The sequence below is a fragment of the Mirounga angustirostris genome, unplaced genomic scaffold, assembly GCF_029215605.1.
Source record: "Mirounga angustirostris isolate CCGP_5_RB_7025 unplaced genomic scaffold, mMirAng1.0.hap1 SCAF_12, whole genome shotgun sequence".
Classification (NCBI taxonomy): domain Eukaryota; kingdom Metazoa; phylum Chordata; class Mammalia; order Carnivora; family Phocidae; genus Mirounga; species Mirounga angustirostris.
The window spans coordinates 92,992,364-93,009,612 of NW_026991720.1; the positions used below are offsets into that span (position 1 = coordinate 92,992,364).

The following is a 17,249-nucleotide window of genomic DNA, read 5'->3' on the forward strand; positions in this document are numbered from 1 at the left end:
CAGAACCCTCAGTTTGTTTCTCAGAGTCCATAGTCTCTCATTGTTCGTCTCCCCCTCCAATTTCCCTTCCTTCGTTTTTCCCTTCCTGCTATCTTCTTCTTCTTCTTCTTTTTTTTTTTTTTTTTAACATATAATGTATTATTTGTTTCAGAGGTACAGGTCTGTGATTCAACAGTCTTACACAATTAACAGCGCTCACCATAGCACATACCCTTCCCAATGTCTATCACCCAGCCACCCCATCCCTCCTCCCCCACCACTCCAGCAACCTCAGTTTGTTTCTTTCATAGTTTTCATGCACTGTTTGGCATGGTTGAAATATTTTACAAGAGTAAAATAAAAAATAAACTTAATAATTTAAGAACTAACTCTAGTGGATAATATTCCTGAATTTTCTTTTAAAAATGTTAGGGAAGCATTGCTATGATACTGAAATAAACTCTTCTGAAAACTTTTATGTTATGTGGACAGCCTATCTTTACAAAGTTGTATTCAGTTTTTACTGTCTTCCAGTGTAATGTATTTTGCAATTCTCCATTGTTTTTGTTAAGGCTCTGCAAGATATTTATTTAGCTTTCTGGTTTTTTGCAAAATTACTTGGAGTTTAAAGGCACAGTCTTTCATAAATCAAGAAGGTGGGGTGTGAAGAGAAGTTTTTCTCCACTATTCTGGAGAGCCACTCTTAGGGGAAATCCACAAATGTATTTATATTTACTTATATAAGGGGATGGAACTAATGTGTACAAATTTTAAAAGATTATGGGTTCTGGGTATATAAATTTTGAAACATATTTTCAGAAAACCATGGTTGGCAAATCTACAACTCTACCGTAGAAACAGTATAGCAACGAGACCAGGTATACTTTTCTACTTATGCAAAAATATGATTTTTTTTTGCAAATTGATTCATATTTCCAATTATATGAATAAATCATTGTGTGTGTTGAAGATTGCTTTTACAACATAAAGTCGTATTCCAATGTTAGTTCAGTTACATTTGGATTTTCATATAAAACCTCTCTGAAAATACAACTAACTAGAACCCCAAAATAACTTACATTTTTGAGTCCTGAATTTTTATGTGGAAAAATGATTGAGGGGATTCAAAGATTTAAAGTCTTGTCACAGAGTCTCTGTATATAGTTTATCCTTGAAATACTTTTCTGTTCTGACCCAAAAGTGGGGAAAGATTGATGAAACCAAGAAGGATATGATTTTACTTTTGCCACAAATCTTGCCATATTCTTTGCTCAAGAAACTCTAAAGATCATGGAAGAAAGTGTCTCTGAGCATCTCACAAAGTCTAGTGGGAGGTAAAGATAAAGGGCAAAGGTTCCAAGTTGCCGTCACTGACTTTTAAATCACCAGATTTGGGCCAGGGGCACCTAAGGACCTCTTAGGGAAATGAGACCTCATCTAGTTATGGACATAGCATGACTCCCAGTAGGCATTCTCTTTTATTACCAACAGGAGTTGAGACTTTGGACTTCCTCTGAACCACTAGGATGAGACAAAAAGACAAGATTTAACCTCTGTGGCTTCTCTACAAGCTATATTGATGTTGGTACCTCTTTAAACTTCAGCTCTCCTGCTTGCTAGCCTGGTGAATTGTGTTTGCTTTATTACTCCCTGCTTAGCTTGAAATCTCTGCATTGTCACTAGCTACTATAGGATTTCCAGGTATAATGAAGACCAATGGAGATTCCTGACGCTGGTGTTCATCACCAATCCCCTAGAGGCTTCAGTACAAACACTGATATTTCCTAGAAAAAGCAGTAACAAGGTAGCATGTATATACAAAGTCTTGGACTTTGACTTTTTATCTTTAAAATTAAAAATAGTTTTTGATTGAGATATACAGTTGACCATTGAACAACATGGTGGTCAGGGTTGCCAGACCCCCACACAGTTGAGATCTGTGTATAACTTTTGACCACCCCAATATTTAACTAGTAATAGCCTACTGTTGACTAGAAGCCTTACTGATAATGTAAGCAACTGATTAACTCATTTTGCATGTTATATGTATTATATACTGTATTCTTACAATAAAATAAGCTAGAGAAAAGAAAACGTTTTAAGAAAAATCATAAGGAAGAGAAAATCATTTACAGTATTGTATCTGTCGAAAAAAATATCTGTGTATAAGTGGACCCACATCGTTCAAACCAATGTTGTTTAAGGGTCAACTGTAATTGATGTGTAATATTATATTAGTTTTAGGTGCACAACATAATGATTTCATGTATGTATACTTATACTTTTATAACCATAGAATGTCTTGAGAGATGATCAACAGTAATTAGGATCTGCTATATAAACTGTTAAAATTCCTTGGATTTGCAATTTTGGACATATTTTATTATTATCATTTATTTTTAGTGTAAGTGACATTACTCCTAAGTGAAATAGCAGTTATTAGATACTATGTGCTGGGTGCTGTGTTAAGGAATCTACAAGTATAATTTTCTTATAGTGGATGAGAAAGTTGGAGCTCAGAGAAATTAAACAACTTACCCACCATCACAAAGCTAGGTGAGGTTAGGAAATACATTTCATCTATTGATTTGTTTATTATCTTTCATAAATGACAGCAGTGCATAGTGAGATGAGTTCTGAGCCTGGAATACAAAGACTGGAGTATGAGTCTCAATTATGCTTTAATGTTTTCATCTTCAAAATAAGGATAACTTGTCCTTTCTCATAAGATTCTTGAAAAGATCAGATTGGAATATGGTCATCAATATTATGAGACATTACGGGACCATAGATTTGATCAATGGTCAGTGGGAAAGAAATTGGGAATACTGGAGCCTAGGTGACTCACCCAGTACAGGGTTAACTTCCCTCTGTCCCCCAACTCTGATTTGCCGTGACCTAAGGGTGGCACTGTGTGTTGGACTTGATTGGGTTGATGCTGACTTCTAGCCAGTCTACCCTACTGAACGAGCATAAAGACCAGTTCAAGATCCAACCAGCTGATAGATTTGAGCTGATAGATTTCTCTTACATATACCTCCCTACTTGACTTTTCTATGCCTTAATCACAAAACTCATCTCACAGGATTGTGATGACTAGAAATAATATATGCAAAGTATTTCCTATGGTGTTTGGTACATAAAAGATTCTCAGTTAATAGTAACGTCAAGATGCTAGGCTTCAACTACTCCTTTTTAAGCCCTCTGTGGGTCTGGTCTTTGGCAGCCCATGACTCACAGAGCTTTGTCTGGTCTGCTGTCTGGACTTTGCTACCTAGAGTCAAGCAGTAGAAAGTAATGAAACACATGGGCTTGGAACCCAAGATAGACTTCCGGCTTGACTACTTAATGTTGATATGACTTAAAAAGGTTACTTAAACTCTCTAAACCTTGGTTTGCTCATGTTTCAAATGAGTATAATGATGATACTTATCTCACAGGATTGTTCTGAGAGTTAAGATTTGAGTTGAAAAATTGTGTATGTTATTAATGGATAATTTTATTAAGGTCATATAGGTGGGAGGTGCTGGGGCTGTGACTCAAACCCAGATCTATCCACATCTCCTGCCTTTTCTATTGTAGCACACTTCCTGTGTTTCAATACTTTTAGTAATTGGGCTGCCAGTGTGCTCCTTATTACTAGAAATACTTTCAGTGCACACCATAGGATGGCTTTGTAGGACACAGTAAACAATAGATAATATTTTTAAAGATTTATTTATTGATTTGAGAGAGAGAAAGAGAGTGTGTGCATAAGTGGGGGAAGGGACAGAGGGAGAGAATATCCAAGCAGACTCCCACTGAGCATGGGAACCGATCACGAGCCATGTGATCAGGACCTCAGCCGAAACCAAGAGTTGGATGCAAAATTGATGGAGCCACCCAGACGCCCCAAACAATAGATAATTTTTAAGGTCTTTAGAATTCCTAAGATCTTATGATTTTCTTATAACATAGTCCCTAATTCGAAATATTGTGTTTGTAAGTTAGTTGTTGGGAACTTGAAATTTATTTATTTATTTATTTATTTAATTTTATTTAATTTTTTTTTAAAGATTTTATTTATTTATTTGACAGAGAGAGACACAGCGAGAGAGGGAACACAAGCAGGGAGAGAGAGAGAAGTAGGCTTCCCGCGGAGCAGGGAGCCCGATGCGGGGCTCAATCCCAGGTCCCTGGGATCATGACCTGAGCCGAAGGCAGACGCTTAACGACTGAGCCACCCAGGTGCCCCGAAATTTATTTTTCATAAGACATATTTCTATGAAGAATTTAGAGACCAGTGTGGAATAAGAAAGAAAAGAGGTGATACTGTGATATTACATTTAAACCAAAAACCTTCAAATTGTCTTTCTTCTCCCAACCACAATGTCTAAATAAACCTAGTCTCAGCAAGATTTTGGGAGAAAGTAATCCACTCCATTTATTCAAGCTAATGTGACTGAGACTCTCTTATTGTGACCAATTAGTTGCCTATTCATTCAGCAAATATTGAGTGCCAACTGTGTTCTAAATTAGCAGTGAAGAAACAGTCTGTTTCTCTAGTGTGAGAGAAGATAGTAATCCTTGGGAAAGAGACAATTGGACAAATCTGAGACATAACTAAAATTCATTTTACTGAAAGGAGGAAAATTGAAGGCAATAAGTTTTATTTTTTAAATCAAATTTTATTTTCTTTACATTCAATTAACATATAGTGTATTATTAGTTTCAGAGGTAAAGTTCAGTAATTCATCTGCTATATATAACACCCATTGCTTATTACATCTCGTGCCCTCCTTAATGCCCATCACCCAGTTACCCTTTCCCCCCACCCCCTTCCCTTCCAGCAACCCCCAGTTTGTTTCCTATGGTTAAGAGTCTCTTTTGGTTTGTTTCTCTCTCTGATTTTGTCTTATTTTATTTTTCCCTTCCTTTTCTCTATGCTCCTCTGGTTTGTTTCTTAAATTCCACATATGAGTGAGATCATAATGATAATTGTCTTTCTCTGACTTATTTTGCTTAGCATAATACCCTTTAGTTCCATCCTGGTCATTGCAAATGGCAAGATTTCCTTTTTTGATGGCTGCATAATATTCCATTGTATATATATACCACATCTTCTTTATCCATTCATCTGTCGATAGACATCTGGGCTCTTTCCATAGTTTGGCTATTGTGGACATTGCTGCTATAAACATTGGGGTGCAGGTACCCCTTCAAATCACTACATTTGTATCTTTGGGGTAAATACCGAGTAGTGCAATTGGTAGGTCATAGGGTAGCTCTATTTTTAACTTTTTGAGGAACCTCCATACTGTTTTCCAAAGTGGCTATACCAACTTGCATTCCCACCAACAGTGTAGAGGGTTCCCCTTTCTCTGCATTCTCGCCAACATTTGTTGTTTCCTGATTTGTTAATTTTAGCCATTCTGACTGGTGTGAGGTGATATCTCATTGTGGTTTTGATTTATATTTCCTTGATGCCGAGTGATGTTGAGCATCTTTTCATGTGTCTGTTAGCCGTCTGGATGTCTTCTTTGGAAAAATGTTTACTCATGTCTTCTGCCCATTTCTTGACTAGATTATTTGTTCTTTGGGTGTTGAGTTTGGTAAGTTCTTTATAGATTTTGGATACTACCACTTTATCTGATTACACATTTGCAAATATCTTTTCCCATTCTTTAGGTTGTCTTTTGGTTTTGTTGACTGTTTCCTTTGCTGTGTAAAAGCTTTTTATTTTGATGAAGTCCCAATAGCTCATTTTTGCCTTTGTTTACCTTGGGAAGGCAGTGAGTTTTTAATCAACTATTGCCATAGTCCAAGTATGAAGAGTCAAGGGCCTGAACGGTGGTAGCAACAGTGGGACTAGATAAATAGAGCTTAACTGTTGAAAAGTTGATTTTACAGGCCAATTATGTATAAATTATAAGAGATGATGAAAAAAAAGAGTTCCCAATTTAGCCAAGAGTGTGAATTCAGGCAAGGGGAAAGGGAAGTCTTAGTCATCCATGGGCATGTTGTGTTTATGGGGATGATAGTGTATCTGAGTAGAAATATCCCATGGTAACTAGGAAGAGGGGCTTGGGGAAAGGTTAGGGCTGGAAATAAAGATTTAGGTATCATCTACATGGAGACAGCAGGATTACTTAGATGAGTGAAAGAGAACAAAGAAAATTGGGATTGGAAGGAAAAGGTAAAAGAATTAATAAAAGAAACAGAAAGGGCCAAAGAGGTATTAAAAATCCAATAAGTACAATAGCATAGGATATAAAGATAGGATTGGGTGGCTCAGTTGGTTAAGCAGCTGCCTTCCGCTCAGGTAATGATCCCAGGGTCCTGGGATTGAGCCCCACATCAGGCTCCTTGCTCGGCGGGGAACCTGCTTCTCCCTCTGCCTGCCGCTCCCCCTGCTTGTGCACTCTCTCACTATCTCTCTCTCTGTGTCAAATAAATAAATGAAATCTTTAAAAAAAAAGGATAGTCAACAGCATCAAATGCACAGAGAGCAGATAGGATGAGGACTATGAAAAGAATATTGGGTAGTGGTCCCTGAAGACTCTTGGTGATTGGGCAAGAAAAGGTGTTGGTGAACAAGTCAAATTTCAGAGGCTCAGGCAGTCGTGGCAGATTGGAAATGGGTAAATAGGATAGGAACAAAAGGGTAAGAATATTAAGAAAACTTTTTCTTTGAATGAAAACTTTATTATTATTATTATTATTATTATTATTATTATTATTAATTTCGATGTGGAGCTCAATCCTGGGATTCCAGGATCATGACCTGAGCTGAAGGCAGATGCTTAACTGACTGAGGTGCCCCAAAAACTTTTTTATTATTGACAATAACACAGAAGATATTGATAGAGGGGGAGATTTAAGATGCATCAGAGGGAGAGAGTCTGTTGCCTCCTGTCAAGTTTCTTTGCCTCTGGTCTCATCTGTATCCTTCCATTCCCTGTATTGATCCTGATTATGTCAGCCCCCCACTGAAAGACCTCTCTGGGTGCCTCATGGCCAGTGGAAATCCAATATCCTTAGCATAGCAGACAAGATGCCTTGCACTCTGGTTCTAACCTTCTTTTCCCATTTCATCCTTCGCCATTCAGGGTACAGGAGATTTTAGATTCTTTCCATGTTGGGTCTTTGTACACATTGCTCTCTCTGGAATACCCTTCTTTCCATCTTCCACATGGAAAATGCTAACTCATCCTTCAGCAGCTGGCTCAAATGTCACCTGGCTTTTGAATTCTTTCCTGACTCCCCAGGCCCAGTTCAGGTCTCCTTCTCTGGTACTTCAACTGTAGGCTGTACACTCATTTTTGTCTCGGTATCTTGCATTGCAAATCATCAATTTCCTTAGCTGTGTTCTCCATTAGATTGTATGATCTTTGAAAACAGGGACTTTTTTACTGTTGTAATCCCCATGACTGGGACAAAACAAACTCTTGCTAAAAGCATCAGGAATGAATGAGTGGGTATTAATGTAAGGAGATGTATCTTGAGGTATAGAGGATGGAGGTGAAGAAGCATCTTAGTGCTAAGTGAAATAAGCCAGACACAGAAATACAAATACTGCATTGATCTCACTCATGTGTGGAATCTAAAAAGTCAAACTCACAGAACCAGAGTGTTGAATGGTGGTTTCCCAGGACTAGGATATGGGGGAAATGGGGAAGAACTGGTTAAAGGGTACAAGCTTTCAGTTATAAGATGAAAAAGTTCTGAGAATCAAATGTATAGTATGGTCATTGAAGGTAATGCCATATTTTATACTTAAATGTTCTTAAGTAGATCTTAAATGTTCTCACCACATACACCCCCCCCACACACAAATGGTAACCATGAGGTGAAGGATGTGTAAATTAATTTGATTGTGGTAATCATTTCATGATGTATATGTATATTAAATCACTGCATTGCACCACAGTCTAAAAAAGCATGCTGTACAAAATAAATATATATAACTTTTATTGGTCAGTCATACCTCAAAAAAGTTTGGAGGGAAAAAGCTTTATGAACTTGAGCAAGTTAATTTCTCCAAACCTGAGTTTCCTGTTGGTCATATGAGAATAATACTTTTCTTACAGTGTGCTTTTGGGGAGAAAAGCTACAAAATATACTAACCAACATTTAGTAATCATTAATATTAGAATTATTTCCAACTCCACCTTCATGGCCTGTATCTCTTGGTTTCTGTCTTGTCTTGGATTTGGCTGCAACTTTAATCCATTCTCTAAAGAGAAGTGTTTTGTTTGTTCTTTAAGTAAAATTTTGATGCTAAGAAATTTAAACGTACCAATGTTTCATCTACCTAAATGATTCAATCGACAGCAAGCAAATTCAGCAACAATCTAAAATTTAATATATGGGTTGATTTGGCAAGTTCACAATGAAATCTGACTTGTCTTAGGAGTTTCCAAGTAACTTCCCAGAGGAGGCTGAAGCTTTGAGGCTCCCTACACTGCATCGAAGGACACTCTTCCTGTCTTATCTTAGTACTGTTTTGCCCTAAGTGATTTAGAACAGCTCTTTCCATTTTTTTTTTTTAGCAGCATTTTTGTGGTTAATAAAAACATGTGCTTACAGTTTTTTTGCATAGATAAAGGAAAGGATTCCACATCAGATTTAGATCAAGAGATAGATTTTCAGAAGAAAATGAGGGATGTGTGCCCTGGGAGCAGCAGAATGCCGCAATATTCTGTCTCTGGCCGCTTGAGTTGAAGGCATTTATGAACACGTCCACACCCCGCCCACGCACATCCACAGTGGTCACCACTGCAGCTCCTGACACTGTCTTGCTCCCCAGTCTCCTTTCCAAAGTGCATCCGTTGTTTTCCATGACATAAAATAAATCCCTCTCTTTTGCCCAGTGGTGAAAAGCTTATATAAATACTAAAACTTCAGCTATTCCCCTGAGTTTTCTGTTGGCAAGCCTGCAGCTATGGGTTTGTTTGGATCTTGACGTGCCTTTTCTGTGCAGGTCTTTGAGGCCACTTAGGTGAGTCCGGTGGTGATAAATTCACATGTCTTGAAAATTTATCAGGTTAACCACGATAACGCTCTGCTTATGGAAACTTAAATGATTGACACCCGGATTGAAAAGGCTCCAGGTTCTAAGTATCTCTTTTGTTCTTTCAGCATAGATCATTCTGGTGATATATATGTCTTAGGAAGTCTGGGCCAGGAGATGATTTTAATAGTCATTGAAAAGAAAATAAGGTGTGAAGAATTGATTAATGTAAGACATTTCATCTTGCATGGTGGTGTTCCCATGAAAGAATGCTTTTCAGTATGTAGAAGTGAAGTATTTGATTGTGTACTAAGTAGGGATAGTTAACATTACTGGCTGTAATTAAAATGGACAATGAAAAATCTTTATTCACCAAATGGTGAGATTAGGAAAGTGCCCTCAAAGTATTGATACTGATTTTACCCTTGTTTTAAACAGTGGAAGAAATAGTACATTCTCCAATATAATTTCCCATGGAATCTGCAAACCTAAGATTAATTCTAGCTATGTCTAAGATTGCTGAGTAGAAGTCCGTGAACACTATTTCTACTATATTTCCACTTGCCCTCCCATAGTAGTGAAGCCTTATGCTTGCTGTCAATAATCTATTTTACCTAATGCTTTTTTTAAAAAAAATCTCTTTTCACCTAGATTATTACTTAGCTAGAAATAGCTTGCTATTTTAACAATTAGTAATTCTAAATTCTTCATATGTTACAAATTATGACTGTTGTCTTTGAGGATCCAAGATTTTATTTCTGTTTCACTGTTTCACAAGAAGAAATATAAAATGGTGAAGAAGAAATATAAAACGGTGAATCTCGGGGTGCCTGGCTGGCTCAGTCATTGGGCGTCTGCCTTCAGCTCAGGTCATGATCCCAGCGTCCTGGGATCGAGCCCCGCATCAGGTTGCCTGCTCTGCAGGAAGCCTGCTTCTCCCTCTCCCACTCCCCCTGCTTGTGTTCCCTCTCTTGCTGTGTCTCCCTCTGTCAAATAAATAAATAAAATCTTAAAAAAAACAAACAAACGGTGAATCTCATTAATGAATTAGGTCCCCTTTCCTTGACATAATAGAGAAAATAAAGGGAATCAAATAAGCTTTTATGTCTGTGAAGTCTAATTGTAAATTACAGAAAAAACAAAACAGAGGTAAAGGACTTGGCTGGATTTGAGCGTTGCTGGCTAAACTGATATATCAGTCTTCACATGCCTAGATTTGTTCTGATTAGTAAGTCATAGTGCAAATAAGTAGCTAAAGTTGTGTTTAGGCCAATGGTTGTGGCTGTTAATTGTGGCGTACTTTAAATATAATGGAGGTAGAAGATATAGCTTTCTTTTTTTTTAATTAAAGATTTTTATCTATTTTAGAGAGGGAGAGCACAGAGGGAGAGTGAGAAGGAGAAGCAGACTCCTTCCTGAGCAGAGAGCCCAACGTGGGGCTCGATCCCAGGACCCTGAGATCCTGACCCGAGCCAAAATCAAGAGTTGGCCCCTTTACCGACTGAGCCACCCAGGCACCCTGAACATATAGCTTTCTTTTAAAACAACTACGTTTGTTTATTTTTTGTTTGGAGGAATAATTTAGTATATCAATCTACCTTAAACTGATGTACTATGCCTGAGTCCTAAAAAACACTTTGCACAATGAGATTGTGCTCAAAATTGCAATTATATTGTTATATTTATAAGGTGCTCAATACAGTAACAGTTGAAGCTCAGCTAAAACCATTTCCCACACAATCTGCCTTCTCCACGGGACTCCCTGTCAAAAAGCACACAGACACAGAAATAGGAGGGATTATATGTCTAATGGTGGACCTTCAAACAATGAGAGCTGGTTGGCTATTCTTACCACTCCTGGACAAGTCAAGTTGTTTGAGTTAGGTGACATTCTCAAAACTAGGAGCAAAGAAAGCCTAAGAAACATAGTTTTGTTGTTACTGGTTGCTTCAAAAGAGGGCCATATGAGAAAAAACTGTTGTGTAAAAATGCATCTTTTTTGGGTCTGTTCCTAGGTTTGAAAAACAAACGACCAGCAAGTGGTTATACCTCTTTGAAGGCAGCGGGGTTGCGTATGGCCCAATCAACGACATGAAGAACGTATTTGCAGAACCCCAGGTTTGGCTTTTGAAGTTTTTAGTACATGGCAGTTAAAAAACGCAAGAAATTGCCTCTCTTTATCCAGATTGATTCATGTAAATACACGTGAGCCATTGGCCTTGAGCTTAAGTCATGTAACGTGATTTTTGACGGTTACGTTAGACTGTGGGTTTGAAGTAAAAAGAATCAATTTAGAACTGGCTGTCTACAATCATACTTTTACGTCCATCAGATCTAACATATTTCTGCAGCAGTCTCTACATAAAGTTTGCAAGGTCAGGACATTTGTTTCTCCTGAAAAATGGGAAATGTAGATAATTGAGAGGTTGGGCTCAGGCCCTCAGAGATCATTCTCTATAGAAGGAAGTACGACAACTTCTATAGTTGCAGCCCACATCTCACCAGATGGCTATCTTAAAGTGTACAAAGCAAGTCATGGTTAATTTTGCAAATGAGAGGCTTTTATATGTTTTGATTAATAAAGTGCATTATTTGTGAAGAATCAATTGTACTTGAATAGAGGTTTGTACTGAAAAATTCTTATAAGCTTCTTTTTGGGCCCCAGGAATCAGGATCACCTGAAAAAATGAGTTTTTTCTATAACATTGTTCAAATTATTATTTTTAGAGGCTATCAAAATAATTTTTGATTTATTACTTTAATCAGTATCACTGCAAGCAATTTACTGCTTCTCAGATTCGCATATTAATCCCAGAAGGTAGAGGAATGCCATTTTTCTATGAAGTTTTCACTATGATTATTCACATATCTTATCAGCTTCCAACACTTCAAAATTATAGGTCTAAAAATATTCTTTATATTGTAACCAGTTTTTCTTTGAAATGAATTATGGAAACTGGAATATGATTTGCTAGGGGAGGAGAACTTTGTTGAAAACTGACCTTTTTAACTTTGGTACCTATCTTTTACATGAGTATCTGCTTCAAGGAGAATTGACGTGTATTTAATTCAGTGTTCATGATATTTACTGGAGGAAAAAAATGAGTGGATTCAGGAATTCTGCTGTGTGTTATCTTCCTGCCAACATCGTGAATATGCCAAGGCTTTGTCCATAATAAAACAATGGCCAATAAGTATTTGAGATTAAGGGCCCCGCTGGATATGTACTGGGTTTCTATGACAGGGTCCTCGCTGCATCAGTGGATTAATGTCTGGTGATTAATAGCTCCTTGCCATGAGGCAGCAGTGAGCACACTCTGAAATGTACTAGACTCGGAGGACCAGTGTTCTCACTCATAACTTCGAATGAGGCCAAGCTTTGGCTTTGAGTTGTTGTGGGGGAATGGGTGGGTTTTGCTATCATTTTCCTTCTTAAAAATGGTACCAAGCTGTGTAGGACTTGGCGTTTAACTCGATTTGAGGGCACGTTTCCCTAGAGATCATTTCTGAGAGTTTTATCATCAACATTTCTGTCGCTTCACCTGTGTATTTTCAGGCACAAAGAACGTTATTTTAAAAATCACTGGGTATCTTCTTTTTTTTTTTTATTATGTTATGTTAAACACCATACATTCCATCATTAGTTTTTGGTGTAGTGTTCCATGATTCATTGTTTGTGCTTAACACCCAGTGCTCCATGCAGAACGTGCCCTCTTTAATACCCATCACCAGGCTAACCTGAGACGAATCACTGGGTATCTTCTAACATTACCTATTTTCTAGGTTTTGATGAACAAGGAACCAAGGTTCCACCCTTCAAATTGTTCACCTTATGGGCTGCTTCAGATTGAATATAGGATAGTTAAGTTTTTCATTCCCAGTTTTTCCTTGTAGTTCGGTTTAATTACTTTAATTGTTCTATCTCAACTCTTTTGGACCCTCATGAAGTTTCTAATATTGGTCTACAGCATATTTTTAGCTTTTGCTACTACCCCAGGAGTCTCTGAAAATTGCCTTCTTATCCTCTAAAAGTAGCTCCTGTTACTATTCTAACATCGAAAATTCTTAATCATCCAGTGATAATTACTGACAATTGTACCCTAGTTGCAAGAGTGGAGTTGGTCTCTTTTATATATACTTTCGTTCTTTGCAGTTTAAATGCCAAATGTACACATAAAATTTATCTGGAGTTTTAGAAGGACTAGAGAGCAATGCAATACTGTTACATTTTAAAAATTAGCACGGACGACTCTGGCCATTGTATGTAGGACTGTTTGGCATGAGAGGTAAGTACATTTGGCTCTTTTAAAAAGAATTCCATTATCATTTTGAATTTTGGAAGAAATGTAAAATGTGAAAAAATCAGGGAGTTATGTCTTAGGACTACTTTCAAAAGTTCATTTGACAAACCTTTATTGTACTTATGTACCAAGTGCTAGGGATTTAACATGAATTTAGTAATTCTCTTCCTTTCTGAAAAAATAAATCTAAAATCGACTTAGGTAGCAGATACACAGTAAATGTTGTTGTTGTATGAATCCGTGAATGAATGAGTTGGTTAAACTCTGCCAAGTATAGGTTTTCCAAATGATCAAGGGGCTATTGTGCGTCCCCTGGGTGGGGCTGACAGCGTCTATCTATAGCCTTTGTTTGGAAAGCACCGCATAATGGTTAAGACCACAGAGTCAAAATTGTTGGGCAGCTTTATAAACTTACTGGGCTTCAGTTTTCTCAACGGTAAAGGGGTGTAATAGGATCTTTGCTCTATATTGTTGTGTTACATGAGATAATGTTTATCAAGGGCAGTAGGGATTGCCAGAGGTAAAGGCTCAAGACACAGGAGTAACTCTGGGTTGCAATGGTACCCTTTAAGGTAATATTTTTGTTAAAAAACACCTTCTTCGGTGGAGACCTTTGCTCAAGGTTATATTTGTTTGGTGGATACAAAGACCTTTGTTTGGTGGATACAAACAAAATCAGTGTGGCTCTGGGGTTGGGGATCCCTAGCTTAAGAATCGAGCTGTAATATTCTTTTTAAGAAAAGGCATTCGCGAACTCTGTGCCAAGAACTTCTCAATCCTTCATCATTTCTGATTGCTGAAACTCCTCTTATTTTTTATTTTCCGTAAAAGTATCATTTCCGTTTAAGGTGTCCTCCCTTGTTTTTCCCCCATGAGCTGTAGAGTTTCTTGGCCCGGGGGTGCATGGAACCGGCCACTTGTGCTCAGATGTGGGACCCCGCCACTGGCGCCCGTGGCTGGCTCTCGTGCTCACTGTGCCAGCACAGCTGTAGCTCAACGGAAAATTGATTTGGGTGAAGTACAGGCCTGGAACACGGCGCCGGAAGTGAGGCTTTGATGAAGTGAAGAGGGGTGTGTCCAACCAAAAAGAAAAAAAGGGAAGTCAGAAGCATCAAAGTGCAGGAGAGGATTTTCTGGGGGCCTGCTTATCAAGTGGGCCATTCACCCTTCATCTGTGGTTTGAGCTCGGTAGACGACAAAAATGTACTTGATGGTAGAAACTATTTCGAACCTAAATAATTTCATCATGGCCTCATGTTCTGAGGAAACTTGATTTTTTTTTTTTTTTTTGACTCAGCTGAAAGAGCAGATGATTTTTTTTTTTTTCTTGGATAGATGCAACGTTGTCTACCTTTTATTTTAGCCTCTGATTATCTGCTGCAGACTCTGAAAGGTTGAAAGTGTCCTCCAAGCATCCACTGTTAAGTCAGTCAAGAATACTGTGGGGGTTTTGGTCTGTATTTACTGATAGCTTAGAGGAATTTTGATCCAAAAACCTTTTAGTGGTAGTTTGTTTTTCTCCCTCGGTGATAAATTATCTGTGGAAAACTCTGTGTATTTTATAGAAATGCAATATGGATTATCTGCATATCGATTTTAAGAGTCATTTTTTAAGTGCTTTCTTAAAATATCTTTTTTAAATCAGGCCAAGATTGTGTAGTACATTAAAGGAATTCTTAAAAAGTTTGAAAAACTTGCTAGATGACCTCAGTATGGTCCTATTTAACATACCCTGGGGAACATGTGCATAAAATACATTGTGGTTTGAGGTTTTCCAACCCAAACAAACTTAAAAGAAAATGCAGCTTTTAATAGAAACTATTCAGATTCCTGCAAAAATAGGTATGGATCCCACCACCGAGAGCATTTAATAGCATCATTATCTACCATGAGAATCAAAAGAGATTGTGTTACCCTGTTTTTTGCATTTTGCTTAAGACCATGTATTTGGCGATTCTAAGTGTATTCTTCGACTGAACTGCGCAATTAAAGAATATATAGATATGAATGACCGAATCTCTGATTAATGTTTTTTTTTTTTTTTTTTTTCTCTCCTTGCTGCCATGACCCATGGGTGGGGAAGAGAGGGCAAAAGGGTGTCGCCAAACTGGTGTTATTTAACAGAGCCTTCACATTTCTACCACACACGTTGAATCCATCAGGTGTAAGACTCACCCTGAAGCATCACTTCTGAGAACTATTGGGAGGGAAGTATCAGAACTGAAACATCACAGCTGGCCCTGATTTTAGCTGGTGCCAAACACCTGCAGGCTCTAAAAGGATACCAAAACAAAACCCCACCCTGTGGCAGCAAGCCATCCTTTAACAACCCTTCCTTAACTTTGTATCACCATCAAAATTAATTTAACATTTTCTACAGAAAACTTCTTCTTCCTGTCCCAGAAGGCCATTACAACTCCTTGAGCACATCTTTCGTATGGGATAAATACGTCATAGAAGCAAACAGAGTGAAGTATTGAAATATTTGATAGCTTAAAATTATCTGTTGTTTTCATATCATTATTTGTGGAAGCCTGTGAAGTTGGAGGTTTTATTAATCTCTAGGCTAGCTCATGTTCTTCAAGTGATTTGGTTTTTTAGCACATCCTGGCAAACTATCTGAGCATCTGGGGAAAAAAAAGCTTTCAGTATTCATATAGTAAGTGTCAGAAGCACCCCAAAATACAAAGCTGTTTTTCAAGCCCTTTCTACACTCATGCACGCACGCGCTCCTGCACGCACGTGCACATTCACAGACATGCTCGCGTTTTTGATGCATTTTAAAGACTGCCTTCTCCATGGCATTAGCTAATATTTGTTGAAATGCGGTTGTATAGCCTGGTGGGCTTACACACCTCAAGCACGATTCTATCCTTGTCTCTAACACTGCTGGGAAACACACACATACAGGGCTCCCTACAACTGGAAAACAGTTGATGAAAATCTAGATAAAACAGTATGTCTAGAAATAATTCCTGGTAGACAAAGGAGATTAAAAATTAAATTTTCTGTGTATTTCTGAACATACATGACACACTTTAGGTGGTGAACAAATTCAGATATATTGTGTGTGTGTTTGTCTTATGATACTTGGGAATAATACTTTAAATTTTTGAAGAAATAATGTGCTTTAGGCACATTATTGAGAAGAATCTTAATGCAAGAAACCTCATCTCTTATTATGTAAGAGGAAACCCACTGAAATGTCAAATAAAAATAAAGGACATAGTATAACATTACTGGTATTTTATGTTCATTTTTTAAATATAGCTAAGAAATTTGGAGGCACCAATTTCTTTGAAATATAACACAAATATACTTAAATATCCAACTGGAATGCCTTGGACATTTCTTGATTGATGTTGATGGAAATAAGATTGTAGAATTTATGTTAAAGAGAAAAAGCCTTCTTTTGATCTTTTTATGAAAATGTGAGAGGCATGGTTCAGAGCAAAGGGGAATGTAATCCGCTTATTCACTCAGACATTCATTCATTCATTTAGCAAATAGTAATTGATGGCTGTCACGTGCTTGCCCTCTCTTTCTCCCTCCCTCCCTCCCTTTCTCTCTCTTCATATATATATCTCTCTATATATACACACATATATAATGTATGTACTATACAAGACTATATTATGTATGCTATATTATACATAGAGTCTTGTATTAGGTATTTGGCAAGGGGAGGGTATGATGGAAAGCAGTGAATCAACAAAGATAAAGCTATTAAACATTCAAGGAGGTCCCACAGTCCAGTTTAAGGTAAAGTGTGTCCAGTGTCAAAGAAGAGTTACACATAAACGTTCTGGGTATTTTAGCAGTGAGAAGTAATAGGCATAAAGAATCCTATTTAATGAATTAACAAAAGTTTAAAATCTGACAAGGAGTTGCAAAATGTCTTAATCACTTAAGCACTATTTAATACCACTGACTATATTCCCTATGCTGCACCTTTTATTCCCATGACTTATTCATTC

The 17,249-nt window shown here is 37.6% G+C and overlaps 1 protein-coding gene across 12 annotated transcripts in view; it reads left to right on the forward strand.

Moving 5' to 3' along the window:
* The window catches only part of SUGCT (succinyl-CoA:glutarate-CoA transferase), an 800,213-nt gene that overhangs the window by 369,015 nt on the left and 413,949 nt on the right, over positions 1 to 17,249 (forward strand). For all 12 annotated transcript variants that reach the window (XM_064575448.1, XM_064575450.1, XM_064575442.1 and 9 more), the window contains one exon: positions 10,987 to 11,089. In XM_064575448.1, coding sequence (XP_064431518.1) covers positions 10,987 to 11,089 — 103 coding nt within the window. The remainder of the gene's footprint in view (positions 1 to 10,986; positions 11,090 to 17,249) is intronic.